The sequence below is a fragment of the Pseudophryne corroboree genome, chromosome 2 (genome assembly GCF_028390025.1).
Source record: "Pseudophryne corroboree isolate aPseCor3 chromosome 2, aPseCor3.hap2, whole genome shotgun sequence".
Taxonomy (NCBI): domain Eukaryota; kingdom Metazoa; phylum Chordata; class Amphibia; order Anura; family Myobatrachidae; genus Pseudophryne; species Pseudophryne corroboree.
The window spans coordinates 792,221,046-792,244,437 of NC_086445.1; the positions used below are offsets into that span (position 1 = coordinate 792,221,046).

Here is a 23,392-nt window from a genome sequence, read left to right on the forward strand (position 1 = left end):
TTTTTTAATAAATAGAATTTTTAGATTACCTAGATACAGTATTGTTCATACAAATTATTATTACAAGTGCTGTTACTTTGTTGTTTTTGTCTCATAAAAGCCCCTATTTAGTTTTCCATATGGATAGAGCGGAATTGCGGACCCGTCCTCAATTCTTGCCAAAGGTGTTTTCGTCTTTTCATATGAACCAACCTATTGTGGTGCCTGTGGCTACGCGAGACTTGGAGGATTCCGAGTCCCTTGATGTGGTCAGGGCTTTGAAAATGTACGTGGCCAGAACGGCTAGGGTCAGGAAAACAGAAGCACTGTTTATCCTGTATGCAGCCGACAAGGTTGGCGCTCCTGCTTCCAAGCAGACTATTGCTCACTGGATCTGTAACACGATTCAGCAGGCTCATTCTACGGCAGGATTGCCGTTACCTAAATCAATAAAGGCGGTATCCGGACTCCAGGTCGACAACAAAAAGGTCGACACACCTTAGGTCGACGCCAATTGGTCGACATGGACACAAAGGTCGACATGGACAAAAGGTCGACAGGAACCAGGTCGACATGGAAAAAGGTCGACATGAGTTTTTCACAATTTTTTTCTTTTTTGGAACCTTTTCATACTTAGCGATCCACGTGGACTACGATTGGAACGGTAATCTGTGCCGAGCGAAGCGGAGCGAAGGCACCATGCCCGAAGCATGGCGAGTGAAGCGGTGCACTAATTGGGGTTCCCGGTCACTCTACGAAGAAAACGACACCAAAAAAACATTAAAAACTCATGTCGACCTTTTGTCCATGTCGACCTAAGGTGTGTCGACCAATTGGCGTCGACCTAAGGTGTGTCGACCTTTTTGTTGTCGACCTGGAGTCCCAGACCCAATAAAGGCCCATTCCACCAGGAAAGTGGGCTCTTCTTGGGCGACTGCCCGAGGGGTCTCGGCATTACAGCTTTGCCGAGCTGCTACTTGGTCGGGTTCAAACACTTTTGCAAAATTCTACAAGTTTGATACCCTGGCTGAGGAGGACCTCATGTTTGCTCAATCGGTGCTGCAGAGTCATCCGCACTCTCCCGCCCGTTTGGGAGCTCCCCATGGTCCATACGGAGTCCCCATCATCCTCTAGGACGTAAGAGAAAATAAGATTTTAAACCTACCGGTAAATCTTTTTCTCCTAGTCCGTAGAGGATGCTGGGCGCCCGTCCCAAGTGCGGACTACTTCTGCAAGACTTGTATATAGTTTTTGCTTACATAAGGGTTATGTTACAGTTTTCCTCAGTCTCGGACTGATGCTGTGTTGTTTCATACTGTTAACTGGTTCGTATATCCCAAGTTATACGGTGTGGATGGTGTGGGCTGGTATGAATCTTGCCCTTAGATTAACTAAAATCCTTTCCTCGTACTGTCCGTCTCCTCTGGGCACAGTTTCTCTAACTGAGGTCTGGAGGAGGGGCATAGAGGGAGAAGCCAGTGCACACCCATACCTAAAGTTCTTTCTTAGTGCCCATGGTCCTTACGGAGTCCCCAGCATCCTCTACGGACTAGGAGAAAAAGATTTACCGGTAGGTTTAAAATCTTATTATTTTGTGCATGAATGTTGTTTGTGGTGGATATTGTTGCAGATTTTCGTTTTCTATGAAATGATAGTTACATTTATTCAGGCATTTTTCTGTGGGTGAAGCTGGAATTACACATGTGATGCACTTTATGACTTTATTTTATTAACCACAATATTTATTGATTAGAGATTGTATTGTTTGTATCAAAATCAATTATATATGTACATATAAATTGTGGCAGGGACAGCAGGATTTCCCTGTCTAAGCATGTAACAGCAGTTGTACATGTATGCAGTCCAGGTTTTTGTTTAGTTCAAGAATGAACTGCAGCCAAGTTGATTACTAGCACCTGTTAGCTGCCTTTAAGAATGTTGTCTGTATACAGGTACAATGCTCCTGATGCTGGAGTAGCTAGCCAGGCGATAGGCTGGGTGTCTGGGGTTACATTAGGAGCAACTGGAAACTTTGTGATTATCAGAACTTGGAATAGTATGCTTTAACCTGCAAGCTGCATTGATCTGCTGTTACAACCTTGTGAGTGATCTAATTGCTGGAGAGAGAATAAACCTGCTGTTTGAATTTTATCCCGCTGTATGTGATCCTTGTCACAAAATATAATGTAAATTGCATTTAAGAATAATGCAGAATAGCCCTAGTGTTTTCTGTATGAAAAGAGTGACCCTACTTCCTGTATAAACCTTAGTGTGACAATCCCAACTTTCCTACTACCATTTTAATGTAATAATTTTAAATCTGCGAGACTTCAGGTACCTGAGGTGGGTTGCCTGTGTGTCATCCACAGATTGAGCAGATTATTATTGGTGCTAAGTGGTATTCATGATCCTACCTTGATGAACATGTGCTGATCATAAAGGAATTACATTTCTGCCCTGCAGCATTTCTAGGAGTAGCCAATAAACTGTCACATATAACTCTGGAGACACAGATAGACATAAATCACAGTGGTATCTTAATGGTTTATGGACATCTGTGAGTGCATCTCGACTCTGCACGTGTTCTTGTTGCTGCGTGCTTGGCATTATTGCTGTGTCTGCTGCCTGTCGCGTATGATGCCATAGGCCAGTACAGTCTCCGCAATTTCCTACATGATTTGCCCTAGAAAATCCTACAGTGTAGAACATAAATCTTGTTTTCTCCAAGTCACTTTTTCCTTGAAGGGATGCTCTTGAGTGAGTCATTATGTCTTATTAACGATCCACTGCCATGGAAACATGTTCAGGCAGCCAGCCAAGAAAGCAGGCTGCAAGCATTCACTAATTACCTAGCTCATTGTCAGAATAAAAATCGTATCTCCATCAGCCCTTTATTAGTTAATTGTACCCGTTGGTTAGCCATTCCTTTAGAATTAAAAGGGATCTGTTTTATCATTTTTTTTTTATACTTTGCCTGCAGCTTTTGTTAATATTCTTAAATTGAAGTGGTCAGTTTTGTTTTTTTCTAGTAGTGTAAGATAATTTTATAACTTTTTTCTGTAAAACAAATATGCCCACCTATTCAGGATTATTTCTCACCGTCAACCTGGAACGCTATCACTCTGCTCCCAGCTTTCCACTGGGACAGTCTCCTATTGGAATAGTGAATGCTATCACTCTGCTTCCAGCTCTACACTAGGTCGGGACGGGCTCTTAATGGAGCTAGTCTCTAAGCAAGAGCTTGTTACTAAATTTGCGTGATTTTGATAAATAGGGAATGTCACAATCCGGGTGCAGCGATTTTCCAGATACACCGATCTGAGAACGCTACCCGTGACACCTGACCGATTACCTCACAGTGTGTGATAAATCTACGCTGTAACTGCTACCAGCAGAAGTACCAGTCACTGCGTCAGCCAGGCAAAGCAACTTTGAGGGACCACACCCAGGGCGAGCTTCAACTCTCACTAGCACACAAAGTTATTAATACGTAAAAAATTATGTAGCCTGACCCTCTGTTGAGGCTTTGGGTTTGGAAAGCACTGATAACAGAAATAAGATTAAGAATGTTTAATCCAAGTATAAACTTCAAATCTTATTGTTACAAATAAAAAAGAAGTTACAAGAATATAATAGTCAAAGTCACACACGTATATACAATTTCAAGTAAAATAAAAAAATAGGGAAATAAAACAAACCAATACAGTCTCTTTGGATTCAATAGATATGGAATGAGGCTTCCCGTTGATTTACGGAACATCTGTATCCTTTGATAGCCTCATGCAGAACACCTTCCAGCCTGTGTTCCTCATATTTAAAACCCAGGCTGCATTCCCCCTCAGCCCACCCTTTTAGGATTCCTTTTAACCTTTACAAAGCCAGAGTGAACTGAGTCTCCGTTTATACTGTGATATCTCATAGAAATACTAGCAGGCCAAATTGCCTTATCTTTTAATTGTTTGTTTGAAGTTCTGAGCTAGTGTTTTCAACTGCAGAATTTGGATAAATATCCTTTACAAACTGGTCAGGAAGTGCTTACCACCTTTTTGGCCATGCTTTGGTTCTGGGGTAATTAAACTAGCTTTGGTCAGGAAGAATTTCACATCTGAGTAGCCAGTGTGTCTCTGATGTTCTGTGGCTATAATGAAATGGTATCTGGACTCCAGGTCGACAACAAAAAGGTCGACACACCTTAGGTCGCCGCCAATTGGTCGACATACCTTAGGACGACATGTACAAAAGGTCGACAGGAAAAATGTCGACATGGAAAAAGGTTGACATGAGTTTTTTTTTTAAAAATTTCTTTTTTGGAACTTTTTCATTCTTAACGATCCATGTGGACTACGATTGGAACGGTAATCTGTGCCGAGCGAAGCGGAGTGGAGCGAAGGCACCATGCCCGAAGCATGGCGAGCGAAGCGGTGCACTAATTGGGGTTCCCGGTCACTCTACGAAGAAAACGACACCAAAAAAACATAAAAAACTCATGTCGACCCTTTTCCATGTCGACCTTGTTCCTGTCGACCTTTTGTCCATGTCGACCTAATGTGTGTCGACCAATTGGCGTCGACCTAAGGTGAGTCGACCTTTTTGTTGTCGACCTGGAGTCCCAGACCCAATGAAATACCAGCAGATCAATTAAGGTTCTACCATTTGACATGCAAAGACAGTTAACGGGTATCATATACTGGTACATTGATATATCGATCAGAATATTGATATCACATACATTGATATTAACAGGCCTATTCCTACTTGAAATAGCCTGGATCATGACAGGGACCATAGTCTTTCTCACAGATTATATGAAAAAGCCATATCAATGTATCTAGATACAACTGTGCATAATACAAATCAAATGCAATAATATCTGTCTATCTACCTATGTATCTATATGTACAGATATGTCCTCCTATACCTAGCCTCAATACGCCATGTAGCATGAATGAGCAGATTGGCTGCCGTTGAGCATATTTTATGCATAAATTTGCTTCTTAGTTGCAATTGGACAAAACCACAACACAAGATTGCAAGATTAATTTGATATGCAACACTTGTATATATGTTTGCGAGTTTCAATTTGTATACAAAGTACAACAGGAAGTGGCGTGAACAAAATCCACAGGCGCTACATTGTAGCAACCAGTCACACACAGATATACAAATGTCTCATCAAATTAATCAGTGCAGTCTTGTGAATCGGTTTTGTCAAATTGCATTGTGATTAAAATGCTAATTTGAGTGAAAACTATGCAAAAAAAGACGCTAGGTGCAATCCAGTTTCATGGGGCCTTGCGAACCAAGAAGTGCTGCTTGGCGCGACTGCGGTAATGAGGACACATCTGTGTATATAGTTGTGGCAGTATGAGGGTAAATTACAATACTGACACATGTATTCTGTGTGGAACAGGAGGGATTAGCCCTCACAGGTGGGATAAAACAGGTGTGAGAACACCTAATTACTACAGAGAGGAGACAGTCCAGGTGGGACTGTGCATCAAGTGAGGCTGCTGGCTGTGTATCCAGTTCAAGTGAGATTGTGTATGCTCCCCTGGTGCGCCCAGGTGGAAGTGGTTTACCCCTCTACTGAGCTATTTATACCATGTCATCACATTACATTGTTATATTGTGATATTGTGTAAGTTTGTGACAAGATCACTGGAATAGTGGTGAAAAGCAGGTATATTTTCCCTATGTTTCTTACATATGTTTTTTAAAACCCCAGGAATATTGTGTAGGTTCTGCTGAGAGCTTGTGACTTTTGGTAAAAGTGTTGTGTTGGATACGAGAAGAGAGGGTGGGTTCAGGTCTTTGTGCTTTTAGCCTCACAGAAGGCAATTTAGGGCTTTCCGCTGTATGGGTGTGTTAAAAAGGCCTTCAGCCTGATCATTTCTCTCTCACACTGCTTGGGGAAAAGGAGAGACTATGGAATTTCTGTGAGAGAAAGCTGCTCTTAAAATCCAGTGAGCTTTACCTAGTAAAAACTTCTCGTATTGTTTTTTTTAGTGAGTTAGGATTATCCTGTTTAAAGTTGGCTCCGGACGGCAGGGTATTTATTTTTATGTTTATTTCTATTTTTCTGTACACAAAACTGGTTGAGGCCAGTTACACCAAACCAACTTACACATGGGGCGTGCCTATTCCACAAAAGATGCATGGTAACATCAAATAGGGGGCATATAATCCACCTTTATATTTGGTTTCCCTCCACTCTGGGGGAAAGATAATGAGTTTGATTTTGTCTATGTTGAACTTCAGAAAGCTCTCAGACATCCAGGGGACAGTGGGAGAGGTCAGGAAAGGAGAGGTATAGTTGCGTATTGTCGGCAAAGAGTTGATATTGAAGGCCAAAAGGAGCTTATGAGCCCACCCAGGCAAGAGGTGTACAGGGAGAAGAGAAGGAAGCCAAGGACAGGACCCCGGGGGACACAGACGGAGAGGATGGAAGGGAGTGAGGTAGAAGCAGTGGTACACACCGAGAAGGATCAGTTAGTGAGGTAAGAGGTTAACCAGGCACGGACAGTGCTAGAAAGGCAAATGGTCTGGCGGGTGCGGAGGAGAGAATGATCCACTGTGTTGAACGCAGCAGAAAGGTCCAGGTGGATGGGCAGAGAAAAGTGACTCTTGGATTTGGCCGAAAGCAGGTCATTGGTGACTTTGACCAGGGCAATTTCAGTGGAGTGGATTGATTGAAAGTCAGATTGAAGAGGATCAAGGATGGAGTTGACAGAGAGGTAGCTGGTGAGACGGCTGTATACCAGATGGGAGGCAAATAGTATAAGAGAGATGGGCAGTAGCTAGCGGGTGAGGAGGGGTCAAGGTTGGGCTTTTAAGAATAGGTGAGACAAGAGCATGTTTGAATGCCGGTAGAGAGTGATAGGTTGGAGAGGTCAACAAGGTGGGAGCAGGGAGTGGGGGAGAGTGAATAGAGAAAGCATATGTTATATTGATACATTTTCTAAATGGGATATATTATTTTGCTGATGGTGGACCAGGTGTAGTTTGCGTAGTGTTCCAGAAACATTGCACCTTGATACGCCCATGTGATGGACACACATTGGGCTGATTCGCACGCTCTGCGACTATATGCTAATACTAAAAGCAGCCTTTTCCCTGTCACCTTGTCCAGCCCACCCCTGGAAGGGCTTGTCACAGCTTCATAACCAGACTCCTATCAATGAACAGATTATTTTTCCACATAGTCCCCATACTCCAATAGAAGAAATCAGTATCAAGCAGTAAAGCTAGCACATGACGGCTTGTTGAACTTCACTGTCAGTTGCGAATCTCCTTCCACCAATTGCTTTTTTAATAGTCCAAGGAAATGGAAATCACTTGCGTCAAATGCACAAAAGCTAATCCCATCCTATTGAGTTTGTGAACTTCTGTGACTTGCTTCAGTATCCAGCATGAACACTTTTTCCTGTACCCTAGTTGCTCATGAATGATGCTGTGCACAGTACCCACAGAGATGTTCAGTTCATCAACAATACCTCTAACTAAAATATGTTTGTCCTCCTGAATCAGACCTTCAATGCGGCGCAGATCGTCATCTTTGGTGGATATGCGTGGCCGGCCAGATCGCTGCTCATTTTGAAGGACTGTCCTGCCGTTATCAAAGGCAGTAAACCAAACCCAAACCTGTTTCCGTAACATAACGTTATCACAAGCTGGCAATGAATTTTAGCTGCTGATATGCCCTCTATATGCAGAAATCTGATCACACTATGCACCTCAATGTTTGACCAATGTTTCCGCCAGCCCCACCATCTTACAGCTGATGTTGGGGCAATATGACTGATATGAGGTGCAGTCTAATGGTTGTGAGGGGAACCAGTGGTCTACCTGCTCTGCCCTGGTGGGAAACAGGGAATGAAATAGGGAACATTACACATATGAGAGGTCTTATAATCTTACTTTTTGAACCACCCTTGTGTCAGTGCACAGCTCAACAGCTACTTAAAATCTTTGTATAATTACAGTGAGAACAGAATTATATTCCATTACCATACTGCATGTTATTTTTGTCTTAGGCTAATGCTTACCATATTGTTAACAGTTGATTTTGTTTTTACTTTTTTCAGGTGACAGTTGCCAGAGTGAAGAGAGTAACAGCTTCAGTCTCATTAATTGGATGGTGAGAAATGTTGTTCCTGTTAATATGGCTTAATGTTTTGGCCTGTTGTGCTGTGACTGATGTAGATATTCTATGAGGTACTATAACACAGCTCAATGTTTGATTTATTAGGCAGGTAGTCAGTAGTGCCGTGGGGGAGTGTGGTTACTAATTACCCAGGCCCGGACCTGATGGACGGGCCTGGGTTCAACACTCGCTCGCGCACCATCCCCCTCCTCACCTGTCAGTTCCCTTTTAGTTTCACCAGTCTGGACTGCAGTGTGTAGGGAGGCTGCTGCCACCAAGCAGCAGCAGCAGCAGCAGTCTGTGCAGCCATGAGGGGGTGTAGTGATCGCACTGATAGTGCCCCCCTCTCGATGTGCTCCTGGCTGGAGTGCACAACGATGCCCACCTATAAAGCGCACGATGGCGCCAAAAAATTATTTTTTATATTTTTTCTAGTCCGGACTGTGTTGAATTTTAAATAAATTAATTTAATTATGTAATGTTCTGTCTTCAATAGACAACGCTTGGTGATGGCCACTAGCTGAAGGCAACCTTTTACAGCACTGCCAGTTACTGACTGTAGTAAAATGGTTAAACGTTACTGACTGTAGTAAAGGTTAAAAGAAAAACTAAAAAAAATGTCAGCTACAGGGTGGTGGGGGCGGACGATGCAGGCCCTTAGGATTTTGGGGTCCTTGGACAACTGCCCTATACATAAAGATGGCCCTGCCTGTACTGTACTGAGATACATGCCTCCCATACCTCGCCAAATGCCCCTAACAAACTCCTCACACTTCCCAACATGCTGCAAGACCGATTCACATGCTCCACAAAAATAAACAAAAGTTTGCAGTATAGTAAAATATGCTTCACACAAAGAGAACGAGTGCAATGCACTATTCAAATATTTAGTCTTTCGTATAAATTTTGCAATATGAGGCTTTTCGCATAATGTTGGCCAAGATTACTGTCTTATCCACCACTTCATGGTATCCTCATAGTTGGGTAAGTCCCTAATTTTTGAAAGGTTCAAGTCTAGGGTGTGGGACACCCCCGCAAAAACAGCCCAGCCAGAACCTACCCAAGGCATCACACTAGTGAGGAAAGTGAAGTATGTGAAAAAGTTGGATAGATAAGAGCAGATACTGTATGTGTTAGTGTTACAGGGGTGAAAAATAAATGTGTAAAAATTGTTACATATATGAAAAACAAACAATAAAATTGCTAGAGAGTGCTAAAGTCAGTATTATATTGTGATGCCCTGGAGCAGCCCGGCCAAAGTAATTCAGTAGGACTCATGCCTCAAAACTCACCCCACAACTGACATATTATATAAACTTTTAGGTCTTACCTTCATTGTGCCTTATTTTAAATGTGAAGTCAGAAAATGCTAGGTTCCCTACTTAAGATCAGTCAGTTGGAGGGGAGGGGGGTGCTAACCTAACCCGAGGCGGTCTCAGACCTTCAAGTGTATATATGAATACACAATATAGAGTATATAGGGAAGGGGCCATAGACTGCACACCCTAGTTGCTAGTAATGACAGGTGCCACACACAAAGAGATCGAGTACAGGTGCACTATTCAAACATTACTCTTTCACATAAATTTTGCAATATGAGGCTTTTCGCATAATGGTGGTCATTCCGAGTTGTTCGCTCGGTTATTTTCTTCTCATCGCAGCGATTTTCCGCTAACTGCGCATGCGCAATGTTCGCACTGCAACTGCGCCAGGTAAATTTGCTATGCAGTTAGGTATTTTACTCACGGCATTACAAGGTTTTTTCTTCGTTCTGGTGATCGTAATGTGATTGACAGGAAGTGGGTGTTTCTGGGCGGAAACTGGCCGTTTTATGGGAGTGTTTGAAAAAACGCTACCGTTTCTGGGAAAAACGCGGGAGTGGCTGGAGAAACTGAGGAGTGTCTGGGCGAATGCTGGGTGTGTCTGTGACGTCAAACCAGGTACGACAAGCACTGAACTAATCGCACTGGCAGAGTAAGTCTCAAGCTACTCAGAAACTGCACAGAGAAGTCTTTTCGCAATATTGCGAATCTTTCGTTCGCAATTTTGATAAGCTAAGATTCACTCCCAGTAGGCGGCGGCTTAGCGTGTGCAATGCTGCTAAAAGCAGCTTGTGAGCGAACAACTCGGAATGAGGGCCAATGTTGGCCAAGATTATGGACTTACCCACCACTTCATGTTAACCTCATAGTCGGGTAAGTTCCTAACTTTCTAAGGGTTCAAGTGGTATATGCAATTGCGGTCGAATTGCCGCAAATGTTGAAAAACGGGGCATTTTCGATAAAAAAAACCTGTCGAATTGGATTCGACAATGCAATACAGTACTTTTCGACAAAAAACCTGCCGTTTCAGATTCGACTTTTTGCAATTCGACATTTGTCAAATTCGACATGTCTGCAATGGTAAAAATGCGGCTCTTCGACAAAAGTATATTCAATTGAAGAATGTCGATTCGACAACGGTGCTTTTCGACAGTCATTTCGTCAATTTTATTCCGCCTCATTTTGCTGTCGTGATCTAATAAAAAAATTTAAAAACATTTTTTTTGTGTTTTTTTGATTGCTAATAGCATATCTATTTATATTAGAAGGGATTATCTACTTGGTTTGTCTATTTAGGAGCCACAAGTATTTCATATATTTTTTAAAAGAATATATATATTTTTTTTACTGAATAAAATACTATGGAGAGATCAGAGCATGTTTTCAAGTGGGAAGGGGTGGGAATGGGTTAAAATTTCAGAAAAAAAATGCATGGGGTCCCCCCACCTAAGCATAACCAGCCTCGGGCTCTTTGAGCAAGGTCCTGGTTGTAAAAATATGGGTAAAAAAATGACATGGGATCCCCCGTATTTTAACAACCAGCACCGGGCTCTGCGCCTGGTCCTGGTGCCAAAAATACGGGGGACAAAACACGTAGGGGTCCCCCATATTTTTCACACCAGCACTGGGCTCCACTAGTCAGAGAGATAATGCCACAGCCGGGGGAAACACTTTTATATAGTGTACCAGCTTGTGGGGGAGGCTTGCTGGGACTTGTAGTTCTGCTACAAAAAAACAATATTCTTTTTTTTGACACAAGGCTATCAGCCCCCCATCCGCCGCCCTTGGATGGGAGGGGACAGCCTCGGGCTTCACCCCTGGCCCTTAGGTGGCTGGAGGGGGGGACCCTTTGATTTAAGGGGTCCCCACTCCTCCAGGGTACCCCGGCCAGGGGTGACTAGTTAGTGATTTAATGCCAGGGCCGCAGGGACCTATATAAAAGTGTTCCCCGGCTGTGGCATTATCTCTCTGACTAGTGGAGCCCGGTTCTGGTTGTTAAAATACGGGGTATCCCATGTCATTTTCCCCCCCGTATTTTTACAACCAGGACCGGCTCAAAGAGCCCGAGGCTGGTTATGCTTAGGAGGTGGCACCCACGCAATTTTTTTAACACTTTTATGCCGTCCATGAAGTCGAATCCAGGACGCACACTATCGTCAATTGGTCCGTTTTTCGACAGCGGGACTGTCGAATCCGTTTTTATTGAATATGTCGAATTCGGGTCCCGGCGGCCGGGATTCGACTGTCGAATTGTGTCGAATCCAAAAACGGTCGAATTCCAGCCGGAGTTTGACCGCAATTGCATATACCCCCAAGTCTAGGTTGTGGGACACCCTTAAGTAGGGAAACTAGCATTTTCTGACTGCATATTTAAAATAAGGCACAATGAAGGCAAGTTATATAATTTATATAATATGTCAGCTGTGGGGTGAGTTTTGAGGCGTGGGTCCCCCTGAATTGCTTCGGTTGCGTTACATTTATTCGAATTAGTATTATTTGAATTGTGGACCTGCACTCTTTCTCTATATGTGTGGAACTACAGGTCTCAGCAAGCTAGCACCTCTCATAACTAACAATTAGGGTGTGCAAAATTGTGGACAAGCTTGAACTAGTGAAAGCAACCATATCACAAGATATCCCTTAAACCCCTTACACATTGCAAAAAAAATCCGGTATCGACCCGACATATTGCCGGGTCAACACGGGTCAGTGTGCGATGTGAAAGGGCTCTTGGAGAATTCCCGAGTCGCTTGACCCGGTAATTCAACCCGGGTAATAAGAAGGGTTATTTCTGGGTTGAATACTGGGTCAGGCGCAGTGTGAATGGGTACCGATGTGACCCAGTACCCATTCACAGTATAGGGAGAGGCGGGGTGGAGATGAGCTCATCTCCCAACGCCGCCTCCACGCCCGCCCCCGCTGCCGGCACCGCCCCCCTGCCGCTATGTCAACTGACCTGGCATATTGCCGAGTCGAAAAGCCAGCAGTGACAGTGCAGAGTCTCCAATGCCAGATCCCACCCAGGGAAGGACCCGTTTCCAGTTCCCGGGTGGGATCCGGCATTGGAGATGTGAAAGGGGTATTAGTGTAGTCAGGGTTTAATGTGTATTTGACTAGGTGTCAGATAACTTTATTATACTCCATCCTCGTGTGTTGCTTGTACAGAGAATCACTAGTGTAAATAAGATATTCATCTTTTCCCTACAGAGTATTTCTAGAGATGAGCATGCAGATCTTGAGGACTGCAGTGACCTAGCCATTGTTGGAGAGGAAAGAACTACAACAGAGGCAGTGTCACTGCAGGAGGCAGGGAACTGACACAAGCAGGAAGCCACATACAGAAAGTTTTATAGGGTCCCCACAAGCACAAAGGGTGATATCTATCCTTTGGGAGTCAAAATGTTGACCATCATGATGTCGACTACACAATGTCAACCGCTATGATGTCAATATTGTTCAAATGTGCAGATATCTGTAGAATGTCGACATTCACAATGTCAACATGTGAAATCTTGGACATTCTTCAGAATGCCAACGTTAGGGTTAGGGTGCGGGAGCAGAGGGTTAGGGTTAGGCTGCAGTTGGGGAGGCTAAAGGGTAATCTACCCACAGTCGCTGAATCAGATAACCACCGGAACTCTAGATCAGCTGACCACTGGACCCAGGAGACACAGCTGTATCACCGTAGCCACTACTAGGTAAACGATCGCCCCAACAGGACAGACAATTTTGTTGACATGATGAATGTTGACATTGGTCAATGTTGACATGCTAAGCATGTTGACATTATAACCATGTGACCTTTATGACCATTAAAAATTTCGACAAAGCAATTGTAGGTTTATGAGAATTAAACTCCATACAGTATATGCAATTTAATTTCTTGGTTTGTTCATTCTCTCCTATAGTGATTACTAAATACACACGCCTTTCAAATCTCTTCTTTGATCATCCGTACACAACATGAAAATGGGACTTGGAGCATGATGGCTTCCTCCTATGTCTATCTAGCGCTTCTGAAGTGCTTGGCCAATTGCAACACCCATTTTTATCCTTGAAAAAAACATTGAATTGGCACATATACCCATGGGAAGTGCACACATAAAACAAGAAGAACTCCAAGATATGTCATATTCAAAGAGGGCATTAAAATTATCTTTAAACATCAAAGAGAAAGAAAAAGAAGTGTCAGCACTGTGTCCCTCTGCTTTCAAACATCAATTAAGCCCTTTTCATTTTAAACCTTATGTTCTACTGCGTCAGATCGGATTGCTTATCGGATCAGCAAGGACAGAAGGGAGAATTGGGCCGTAGATGTATGGCCCACATTACATGCACCTGTGGTGGACCAATAGTAGATTGATATGAGCAGCTACCATTCTGTGTATCACTTAATTAAATATAGCTTTTTATACTGAAAGCAAAAGTACGTCATCTATTTAGAGAGCTTATTACTTGACTTAGAAGGGGATATACACTAATTTGTGTAAAAAATTTAGCATTTTCCTTATGTGAAATAGTCATTACAGATGCGTTGCATGATAATTGTATATATTTGTTTTACAGCTTCTGCATGCTTCTTGTTATCTGGCTGTTCAGAAAATACAATTCCTTGGCACAGGTAAGGCTAAGCTTATAGCTTCTCCTAACATCACTCATGTTGCCAAAGAACACTTTGGACCTGGTTCTGTAGTACAACACAGTACAAACTCACGAGACCTAATGCACAGTTGTAAGTAAATTTGACATATATTTCCCTAAAGAAATGTGCGTGGAACATATGTGTATAATTCAAACATCCATCTGACTTAGAATCAGGCCCTGTTGCAGGTTTTACTTCTTTCTTACAATAACACCAGGACTTCTACTCCCAGGCAATATGAATATGATGCCCCAATTTTGCCTTTTTCTTAACTACTTCTGGGATCTTTTTGTCTAACATGGTTCCAACCTACTGCACCTACAGATGAAGCCACCTTTATCTTGACCGATTCTCCGCCTAGACGGACGTTTAGTCACGCTAAGGCGATAGCTTAGCTTGCTGAGTTTAATCACAGGCAGGCGCGTTGAGGCGATTCTAGATACTCAGCATGCATTACACATCTCCACCACTGGGTGGCTAATGCTCCGCTAATCCAGTAGTTTCAATCGTATAGCGGTGGATTGATCTACAGCTCTGGCAAATGGTCAGTGACGACTGTAATGTTAATAGATGGTGACCAATGGTCAGACGGTGAGAGTTCTCAATATAAATAAATAGTTTATACAGACCAAACGAACATGTTAAAACACTTGTGTATGCAGACGCAAGATTGTGTATGGAGATGCAACTAATTGTGTAAAAGGAAGTATGTACAATGCATAAACACCGTGCTTTTGAAATACATGTACAGTATGAGCGTCCGAGTTCCCGTGACATTCACTTTATTATAATTTTTTTTCTTTGTTATACATTCAATGGAAGGGTGCACACAGGTTTCACATAAATCTTGTCTTGTAACCTGATCGGAACTCCCTACCTGTCTACTGCATGAACTGTGCAGGCTCCCAGGGGGGAAGGGGAAAGTGCGATGGGGGTAGGGCGAGGCAGTGGAAAATACTGTGTTCAAAGAACGGGCCAATGCTGAAGGAACGTCAGAATCCCCTAGCTAAAATAAGATTTTACTCACCGGTAAATCTTTTTCTCGTAGTCCGTAGTGGATGCTGGGACTCCGTAAGGACCATGGGGAATAGCGGCTCCGCAGGAGACTGGGCACAACTAAAGAAAGCTTTAGGACTACCTGGTGTGCACTGGCTCCTCCCACTATGACCCTCCTCCAGACCTCAGTTAGGATACTGTGCCCGGAAGAGCTGACACAATAAGGAAGGATTTTGAATCCCGGGTAAGACTCATACCAGCCACACCAATCACACCGTATAACTCGTGATACTATACCCAGTTAACAGTATGAAATATAACTGAGCCTCTCAACAGATGGCTCAACAATAACCCTTTAGTTAGGCAATAACTATATACAAGTATTGCAGACAATCCGCACTTGGGATGGGCGCCCAGCATCCACTACGGACTACGAGAAATAGATTTACCGGTGAGTAAAATCTTATTTTCTCTGACGTCCTAAGTGGATGCTGGGACTCCGTAAGGACCATGGGGATTATACCAAAGCTCCCAAACGGGCGAGAGAGTGCGGATGACTCTGCAGCACCGAATGAGCAAACTCTAGGTCCTCCTCAGCCAGGGTATCAAACTTGTAGACTCTTGCAAAAGTGTTTGAACCCGACCAAGTAACAGCTCGGCAAATTTGTAAAGCCGAGACCTCTCGGGCAGCCGCCCAAGAAGAGCCCACTTTCCTCGTGGAATGGGCTTTTACAGATTTAGGGTGCGGCAGTCCAGCCGCAGAATGTGCAAGTTGAATCGTGCTACAGATCCAGCGAGCAATAGTCTGCTTAGAAGCAGGAGCACCCAGCTTGTTGGGTGCATACAGGATAAACAGCGAGTCAGTTTTCCTGACTCCAGCCGTCCTGGAAACATATATTTTTCAGGGCCCTGACTACGTCCAGTAACTTGGAATCCTCCAAGTCCCAAGTAGCCGCAGGCACCACAATAGGTTGGTTCACATGAAAAACTGATACCACCTTAGGAAGGAATTGGGAACGAGTCCTCAATTCTGCCCTATCCATATAAAAAAATCAGATAAGGGCTTTTGCATGACAAAGCCGCCAATTCTGATACACGCCTGGCCGACGCCAAGGCCAACAGCATGACCACTTTCCACGTGAGGTATTTTAGCTCCACGGATTTAAGTGACTCAACCCAATGCGACTTCAGGAAATCCAACACCACGTTGAGATCCCACGGTGCCACTGGAGGCACAAACGGGGGCTGACTATGCAGCACTCCCTTAACAAAAGTCTGAACTTCAGGCATTGAAGCCAGTTCTATTTTTGGAAGAAAATCGATAGATCCGAAATCTGGACCTTAATGGAACCCAATTTTAGGCCCATAGTCACCCCTGACTGTAGGAAGTGCAGAAATCGACCTAGCTGAAATTCCTCCGTTGGGGCCTTCCTGGCCTCACAGCACGCAACATATTTCCGCCATATGCGGTGATAATGGTTTGCGTTCACCTCTTTCATAGCTTTAATTAGCGTAGGGATAACGTCCTCCGGAATGCCCTTTCTCTAACATCCTAAGTGGATGCTGGGGACTCCGTCAGGACCATGGGGTTTAGCGGCTCCGCAGGAGACAGGGCACAATAATAAAAGCTTTAGGATCAGGTGGTGTGCACTGGCTCCTCCCCCTATGACCCTCCTCCAAGCCTCAGTTAGATTTTTGTGCCCGGCCGAGAAGGGTGCAATCTAGGTGGCTCTCCTGAGCTGCTTAGAATAAAAGTTTAAGTTAGGTTTTTTATTTTCAGTGAGTCCTGCTGGCAACAGGCTCACTGCTACGAGGGACTTAGGGGAGAGAAGTAAACTCACCTGCGTGCAGGATGGATTTGCTTCTTAGGCTACTGGACACCATTAGCTCCAGAGGGAGTCGGAACACAGGTCTCACCCTGGGGTTCGTCCCGGAGCCGTGCCGCCGACCCCCCTTGCAGATGCCGAAGTTGAAGAGGTCCAGAGGTCCAGAAACAGGCGGCAGAAGACTTTCAGTCTTCATAAGGTAGCGCACAGCACTGCAGCTGTGCGCCATTGTTGTCAGCACACTTCATACCAGCGGTCACTGAGGGTGCAGGGCGCTGGGGGGGGGCGCCCTGGGCAGCAATGTATTATACCTTTTTTATGGCTAAAATACATCACATATAGCCCCTGAGGCTATATGGATGTATTTAACCCCTGCCAGATCTCACAAACTCCGGGAGAAGAGCCCGCCGTTTTAGGGGGCGGGGCCTATTCTCCTCAGCACACGGCGCCATTTTCCTGCTCAGCTCTGCTGTGAGGAAGGCTCCCAGGCTCTCCCCTGCACTGCACTACAGAAACAGGGTTAAAACAGAGAGGGGGGGCACTTATTTGGCGATATGATTACATATGTGAAAATGCTATAAGGGAAAACACTTGTATAAGGGGTTGTCCCTGTATAATTATAGCGTTTTTGGTGTGTGCTGGCAAACTCTCCCTCTGTCTCCCCAAAGGGCTAGTGGGGTCCTGTCCTCTATCAGAGCATTCCCTGTGTGTGTGCTGTGTGTCGGTACGTGTGTGTCGACATGTAGGAGGACGATGTTGGTGAGGAGGCGGAGCAAATTGCCTGTATTGGTGATGTCACTCTCTAGGGAGTCGACACCGGAATGGATGGCTTATTTAGGAATTACGTGATAATGTCAACACGATGCAAGGTCGGTTGACGACATGAGACGGCCGGCAAACAAATTAGTACCTGTCCAGGCGTCTCAGACACCGTCAGGGGCTTGTAAAAACGCCCATTTACCTCAGTTGGTCGACACAGACACGGACACTGACTTCAGTGTCGACGGTGAAGAAACAAACGTATTTTCCTTTAGGGCCACACGTTACATGTTAAGGGCAATGAAGGAGGTGTTACATATTTCTGATACTACAAGTACCACAAATAAGGGTATTATGTAGGGTGGGAATAATCTACTTGTAGTTTTTCCTGAATCAGATAAATTAAAGTGTGTGATGATACGTGGGTTTCCTCCGATAGAAAATTATTGGAGGTATACCCTTTCCCGCCAGAAGTGAGGGCGAGTTGGGAAACACACCTTAGGGTGGATAAGGCGCTCACACGCTTATAAAAACAAGTGGCGTTACCGTCTCCAGATACGGCCGCCCTCAAAGAGCCAGCTGATAGGAAGCTGAAAAATATCCTAAAAAGTATATACACACATACTGGTGTTATACTACGACCAGCAATCGCCTCAGCCTGGATGTGCAGCGCTGGGGGGGCTTGGTCGGATTTCCTGACTGAAAATATTGATACCCTTGACAGGAACAATATTTTATTGACTATAGAGCATTTTAAGGATGCATTTCTATATATGCGAGATGCGCAGAGGGATATTTGCATTCTGGCATCAAGAGTAGATGTGATGTCCATATCTGCCAGACGATGTTTATAGACACGACAGTGGTCAGGTGATGCAGATTCCAGACGGCACATGGAAGTATTGCCGTATAAAGGGGCGGTCCATCGGACCTGGTGGCCATGGCAACAGCTGGAAAATCCACTTTTGTTACCCCAAGTCACATCTCAGCAGAAAAGGACACAGTCTTTTCAGTCTCAGTCCTTTCGTACCCATAAAGGCAGGCGGGCAAAAGGCCAGTCATATCTGCCCAGGGTTAGAGGAAAGGGAAGAAGACTGCAGCAGGCAGCCCATTCCCAGGAACAGAAGTCCTCCACAGCTTCTGCCAAGTCCGCAGCATGACGCTGGGGCCATACAAGCGGACTCAGGTGCGGTGGGGGGTCATCTCAAGAGTTTCAGCACGCAGTGGGCTCACTCGCAAGTGGACTCCTGGATCCTACACGTAGTATCCCAGGTGTACATTGGAAATTCGAGACGTCTTCCCCTCACAAGTTCCTGAAGTCTGCTTTACCAACGTCTCCCTCCGACAGGGAGGCAGTATTGGAAAAAAATTCACAGGCTGTATTCCCAGCAGGTGATAATCAAAGTACCCCTCCTACAACAAGGGAAGGGGTATTATTCCACACTATATTGTGGTACTGAAGCCAAACGGCTCGGTGAGATCTAAAAGATTTGAAAAATTACATACAAGGGTTCAAATCAAGATGGAGTCACTCAGAGCAGTGATAGCGAACCAGGACGATATGGTGTCACTGGATATCAGGGACGCTTACCTACATGTCCAAATTTTGCCCTTCTCACCAAGGGTATCTCAGGTTCGTGGTACAGAACTGTCACTATCAGTTCAGAAGCTGCCGTTTGGATTGTCCACGGCACCCCGGGTCTTTACCATGGTAATGGCCGAAATGATGATTCTTCCTAAAAGAAATATGGACGCTTTCCTGATAAGGGCAAGGTCCAGAGAACAGTTGGCGGTCGGAGTAGCACTATCTCAAGTAGTTCTACGACAGCACGAGTGGATTCTAAATATTCCAAAATCGCAGCTTTTTCCGACGACACGTCTAATGTTCCTAGGAATGATTCTGGACACAGTCCAGAAAAGGATGTTTTCTCCCGGAGAAGAAGGCCAGGGAGTTATCCGAGCTAGTCAGGAACCTCCTAAAACCAGGAAAAGTATCAGTGCATCATTGCACAAGGGTCCTGTGAAAAATGGTGGTTTCTTACAAAGCGATCCCATTCGGTAGATTTCACGCAAGAACCTTTCAGTGGAATCTGCTGGGAAAATGGTCCGGATCGCATCTTCAGATGCATCAGCGGATAACCCTGTCTCCAAGGACAAGGGTGTTTTCTTCTGCGGTGGCTGCAGAGTGCTCATCTATGAAAGGGCCGCAGATTCGACATTCAGGACTGGGTCCTGGTGACCACGGATGCCAGCCTGAGTGGCTGGGGAGCAGTCACACAAGGAAAAAATTTCCAGGGAGTGTGATCAAGTCTGGAGACTTCTCTCCACATAAATATACTGGAGCTAAGGGCAATTTACAAGGCTCTAAGCTTAGCAAGACCTCTGCTTCAAGGTCAGCCGGTATTAATCCAGTGGGACAACATCACGGCAGTCGCCCACGTAAACAGACAGGGCGGCACATGAAGCAGGAGGGAAATGGCAGAAACTGCAAGGATTCTTCGCTGGGCGAAAAATCATGTGATAACACTCTCAGCAGTGTTAATTCCGGGAGTGGAAAACTGGGAAGCAGACTTCCTCAGCAGGCATAACCTCCACCCGGGAGAGTGGGGACTTCAGCGGGAAGTCTTCCACATGATTGTAAACCGTTGGGAAAAACCAAAGGTGGACATGATGGCGTCCCGCCTGAACAAAAAACTAGACAAATATTGCGCCAGGTCAAGGGACCCTCAGGCAATAGCGGTGGACGCTCTGGTAACACTGTGGGTGTACCAGTCAGGGTATGTGTTCCCTCCTATGCATCTCATACCAAAAGTACTGAGAATCATAAGAAGGAGATGAGTAAGAACGATACTCGTGGTTCCGGATGGGTCAAGAAGGACTTGGTACCCGGAACTTCAAGAGATGCTCACGGAAGAACCGTGGCCTCTACCTTTAAGAAAGGACCTGCTCCAGCAGGGGCCTTGTCTGTTCCAAGACTTACCGCGGCTGCGTTTGACGGCATGGCAGTTGAACGCCGGATCCTGAAAGGGCATTCCAGATGAAGTCATCCCTACCCTGGTCGAAGCCAGTAAGGATGTAACCGCAAAACATTTTCACCGCATTTGGCGAAAATATGTTGCGTGGTGTGAGGCCAAGAAGGTCCCTACAGAGGAATTCCAACTGGGTCGTTTCCTACATTTCCTGAAAACAGGACTGTCTATGGGCCTAAAATTAGGGTCCATTAAGGTTCAAATTTCGACCCTGTCGAATTTCTTCCAGAAAGAACTGGCTTCAGTGCCTGAAGTTCAGACGTTTGTAAAAGGGGTACTGCATATACAGCCTCCTTTTGTGCCCCCAGTGGCACCTTGGGATCTCAATGTTGTTTTGAGTTTCCTAAAGTCACATTGGTTTGATCCACTCACCACTGTGGAATTAAAATATTTCACATGGAAGGTGAAGATTCTATTAGCCCTGGCTTCAGCCAGGCGTGTGTCAGAATGGGCGGCTTTATCATATAAAAGCCCTTACTTAATTTTTCATTCTGACAGGGCAGAATTGAGGACTCGTCCTCAATTTCTCCTTAAGGTGTTTTCTGTTTTTCACATGAACCAACCTATTGTGGTACCTGCGGCTACTAGGGACTTGGAGGACTCCAAGTTACTTGACGTTGTCAGGGCCCTGAAAATATATGTTTCCAGGACGACTGGAGTCAGAAAATCTGACTCGCTGTTTAGCCTGTATGCACCCAACAAGATGGGTGTTCCTGCTTCTAAGCAGACGATTGCTCGCTGGATTTGTAGTACAATTCAGCTTGCACATTCTGTGGCAGGCTTGCCACAGCCAAAATCAGTAAAAGCCCATTCCACAAGGAAGTGGGCTCATCTTGGGCGGCTGCCCGAGGGGTCTCGGCTTTACAACTTTGCCGAGCTGCTACTTGGTCAGGGGCACACCCTGACTGAGGAGGACCTGGAGTTCTCTCATTCGGTGCTGCAGAGTCATCCGCACTCTCCCGCCCGTTTGGGAGCTTTGGTATAATCCCCATGGTCCTGACGGAGTCCCCAGCATCCACTTAGGACGTTAGAGAAAATAAGAATTTACTTACCGATAATTCTATTTCTCGTAGTCCGTAGTGGATGCTGAGCGCCCATCCCAAGTGCGGATTGTCTGCAATACTTGTACATAGTTATTGTTACAAAAATCTGGTTATTCTTGTTGTGAGCCATCTTTTCAGAGGCTCCTTCGTTGTTATCATACTGTTAACTGGGTTCAGATCACAGGTTGTACGGTGTGATTGGTGTGGCTGGTATGAGTCTTACCCGGGATTCAATATCCTTCCTTATTATGCACGCTCGTCCGGGCACAGTATCCTAACTGAGGCTTGGAGGAGGGACATAGGGGGAGGAGCCAGTGCACACCACCTGATCCTAAAGCTTTTATTATTGTGCCCTGTCTCCTGCGGAGCCGCTAAACCCCATGGTCCTGACGGAGTCCCCAGCATCCCCTACGGACTACGAGAAATAGAATTATCGGTAAGTAAATTCTTATTTTTCCTTCAGGATCCGGCGTTCAACCGCCATGCCGTCAAACGCAGCCGCGGTACGTCTTGGAACAGACAGGCCCCCTGCTGCAGCAGGTCCTGTCTGAGCGGCAGAGGCCATGGGTCCTCTGAGATCATTTCTTGGAGTTCTGGGTACCAAGCTCTTCTTGGCCAATCCGGAACAATGAGTATAGTTCTTACTCCTCTCCTTCTTATTATTCTCATTACCCTGGGTATGAGAGGCAGAGAAGGGAACACATACACCAACTGGTACACCCACGGTGTCACCAGAGCGTTCACAGCTATCGCCTGAGGGTCCCTTGACCTGGCGCAATATCTTTTTAGCTTTTTGTTGAGGCGGGACGCCATCATGTCCACCTGTGGCCTTTCCCAACGGTGTACAATCATTTGGAAGACTTCTGGATGAAGTCCCCACTCTCCCGGGTGGAGGTCGTGTCTGCTGAGAAAGTCTGCTTCCCAGTTGTCCACTCCGGGAATGAACACTGCTGACAGTGCTAACACATGATTTTCCGCCCATCGGAGAATCCTTGTGGCTTCTGCCATCGCCATCCTGCTTCTTGTGCCGCCCTGTCGGTTTACATGGGCGACCGCCGTGATGTTGTCTGACTGGATCAGCACCGGCCGGTGTTGAAGCAGGGGTCTAGCCTGACTTAGGGCATTGTAAATGGCCCTTAGTTCCAGAATATTTATGTGTAGGGAAGTCTCCTGACTTTCCATGGAAGTTTCTTCCCTGTGTGACTGCCCCCCAGCCTCGAAGGCTGGCATCCGTGGTCACCAGGACCCAGTCCTGTATGCCGAATCTGCGGCCCTCTCGAAGATGAGCACTCTACAGCCACCACAACAGCGACACCCTGGCCCTTGGAGACAGGGTTATCCGCCGATGCATCTGAAGATGCGACCCGGACCACTTGTCCAACAGATCCCACTGGAAGATCCTTGCATGGAACCTGCCGAATGGAATTTCTTCGTAAGAAGCTACCATCTTTTCCAGGGCTCGCGTGCATTGATGCACCGACACCTGTATTTGTATTAGGAGGTCTCTGTCTAGAGACGACAACTCCTCGGACTTCTCCTCCGGGAGAAACCCTATTTTCTTGTTCTGTGTCCAGAACCATACCCAGGAACAGTAGACGCGTCGTAGGAACCAGCTGCGACTTTGGAATATTCAGAATCCAGCCGTGCTGTTGT

At 45.4% G+C, this 23,392-nt stretch overlaps 1 protein-coding gene across 3 annotated transcripts in view; it reads left to right on the plus strand.

The window, feature by feature from the left end:
- LOC135048735 (uncharacterized) overlaps positions 1 to 23,392 on the plus strand; it is a 1,076,079-nt gene that overhangs the window by 42,390 nt on the left and 1,010,297 nt on the right. For all 3 annotated transcript variants that reach the window (XM_063955577.1, XM_063955578.1, XM_063955576.1), the window contains exons 2-3: positions 8,064 to 8,116; positions 14,011 to 14,065. In XM_063955577.1, coding sequence (XP_063811647.1) covers positions 8,064 to 8,116; positions 14,011 to 14,065 — 108 coding nt within the window. The remainder of the gene's footprint in view (positions 1 to 8,063; positions 8,117 to 14,010; positions 14,066 to 23,392) is intronic.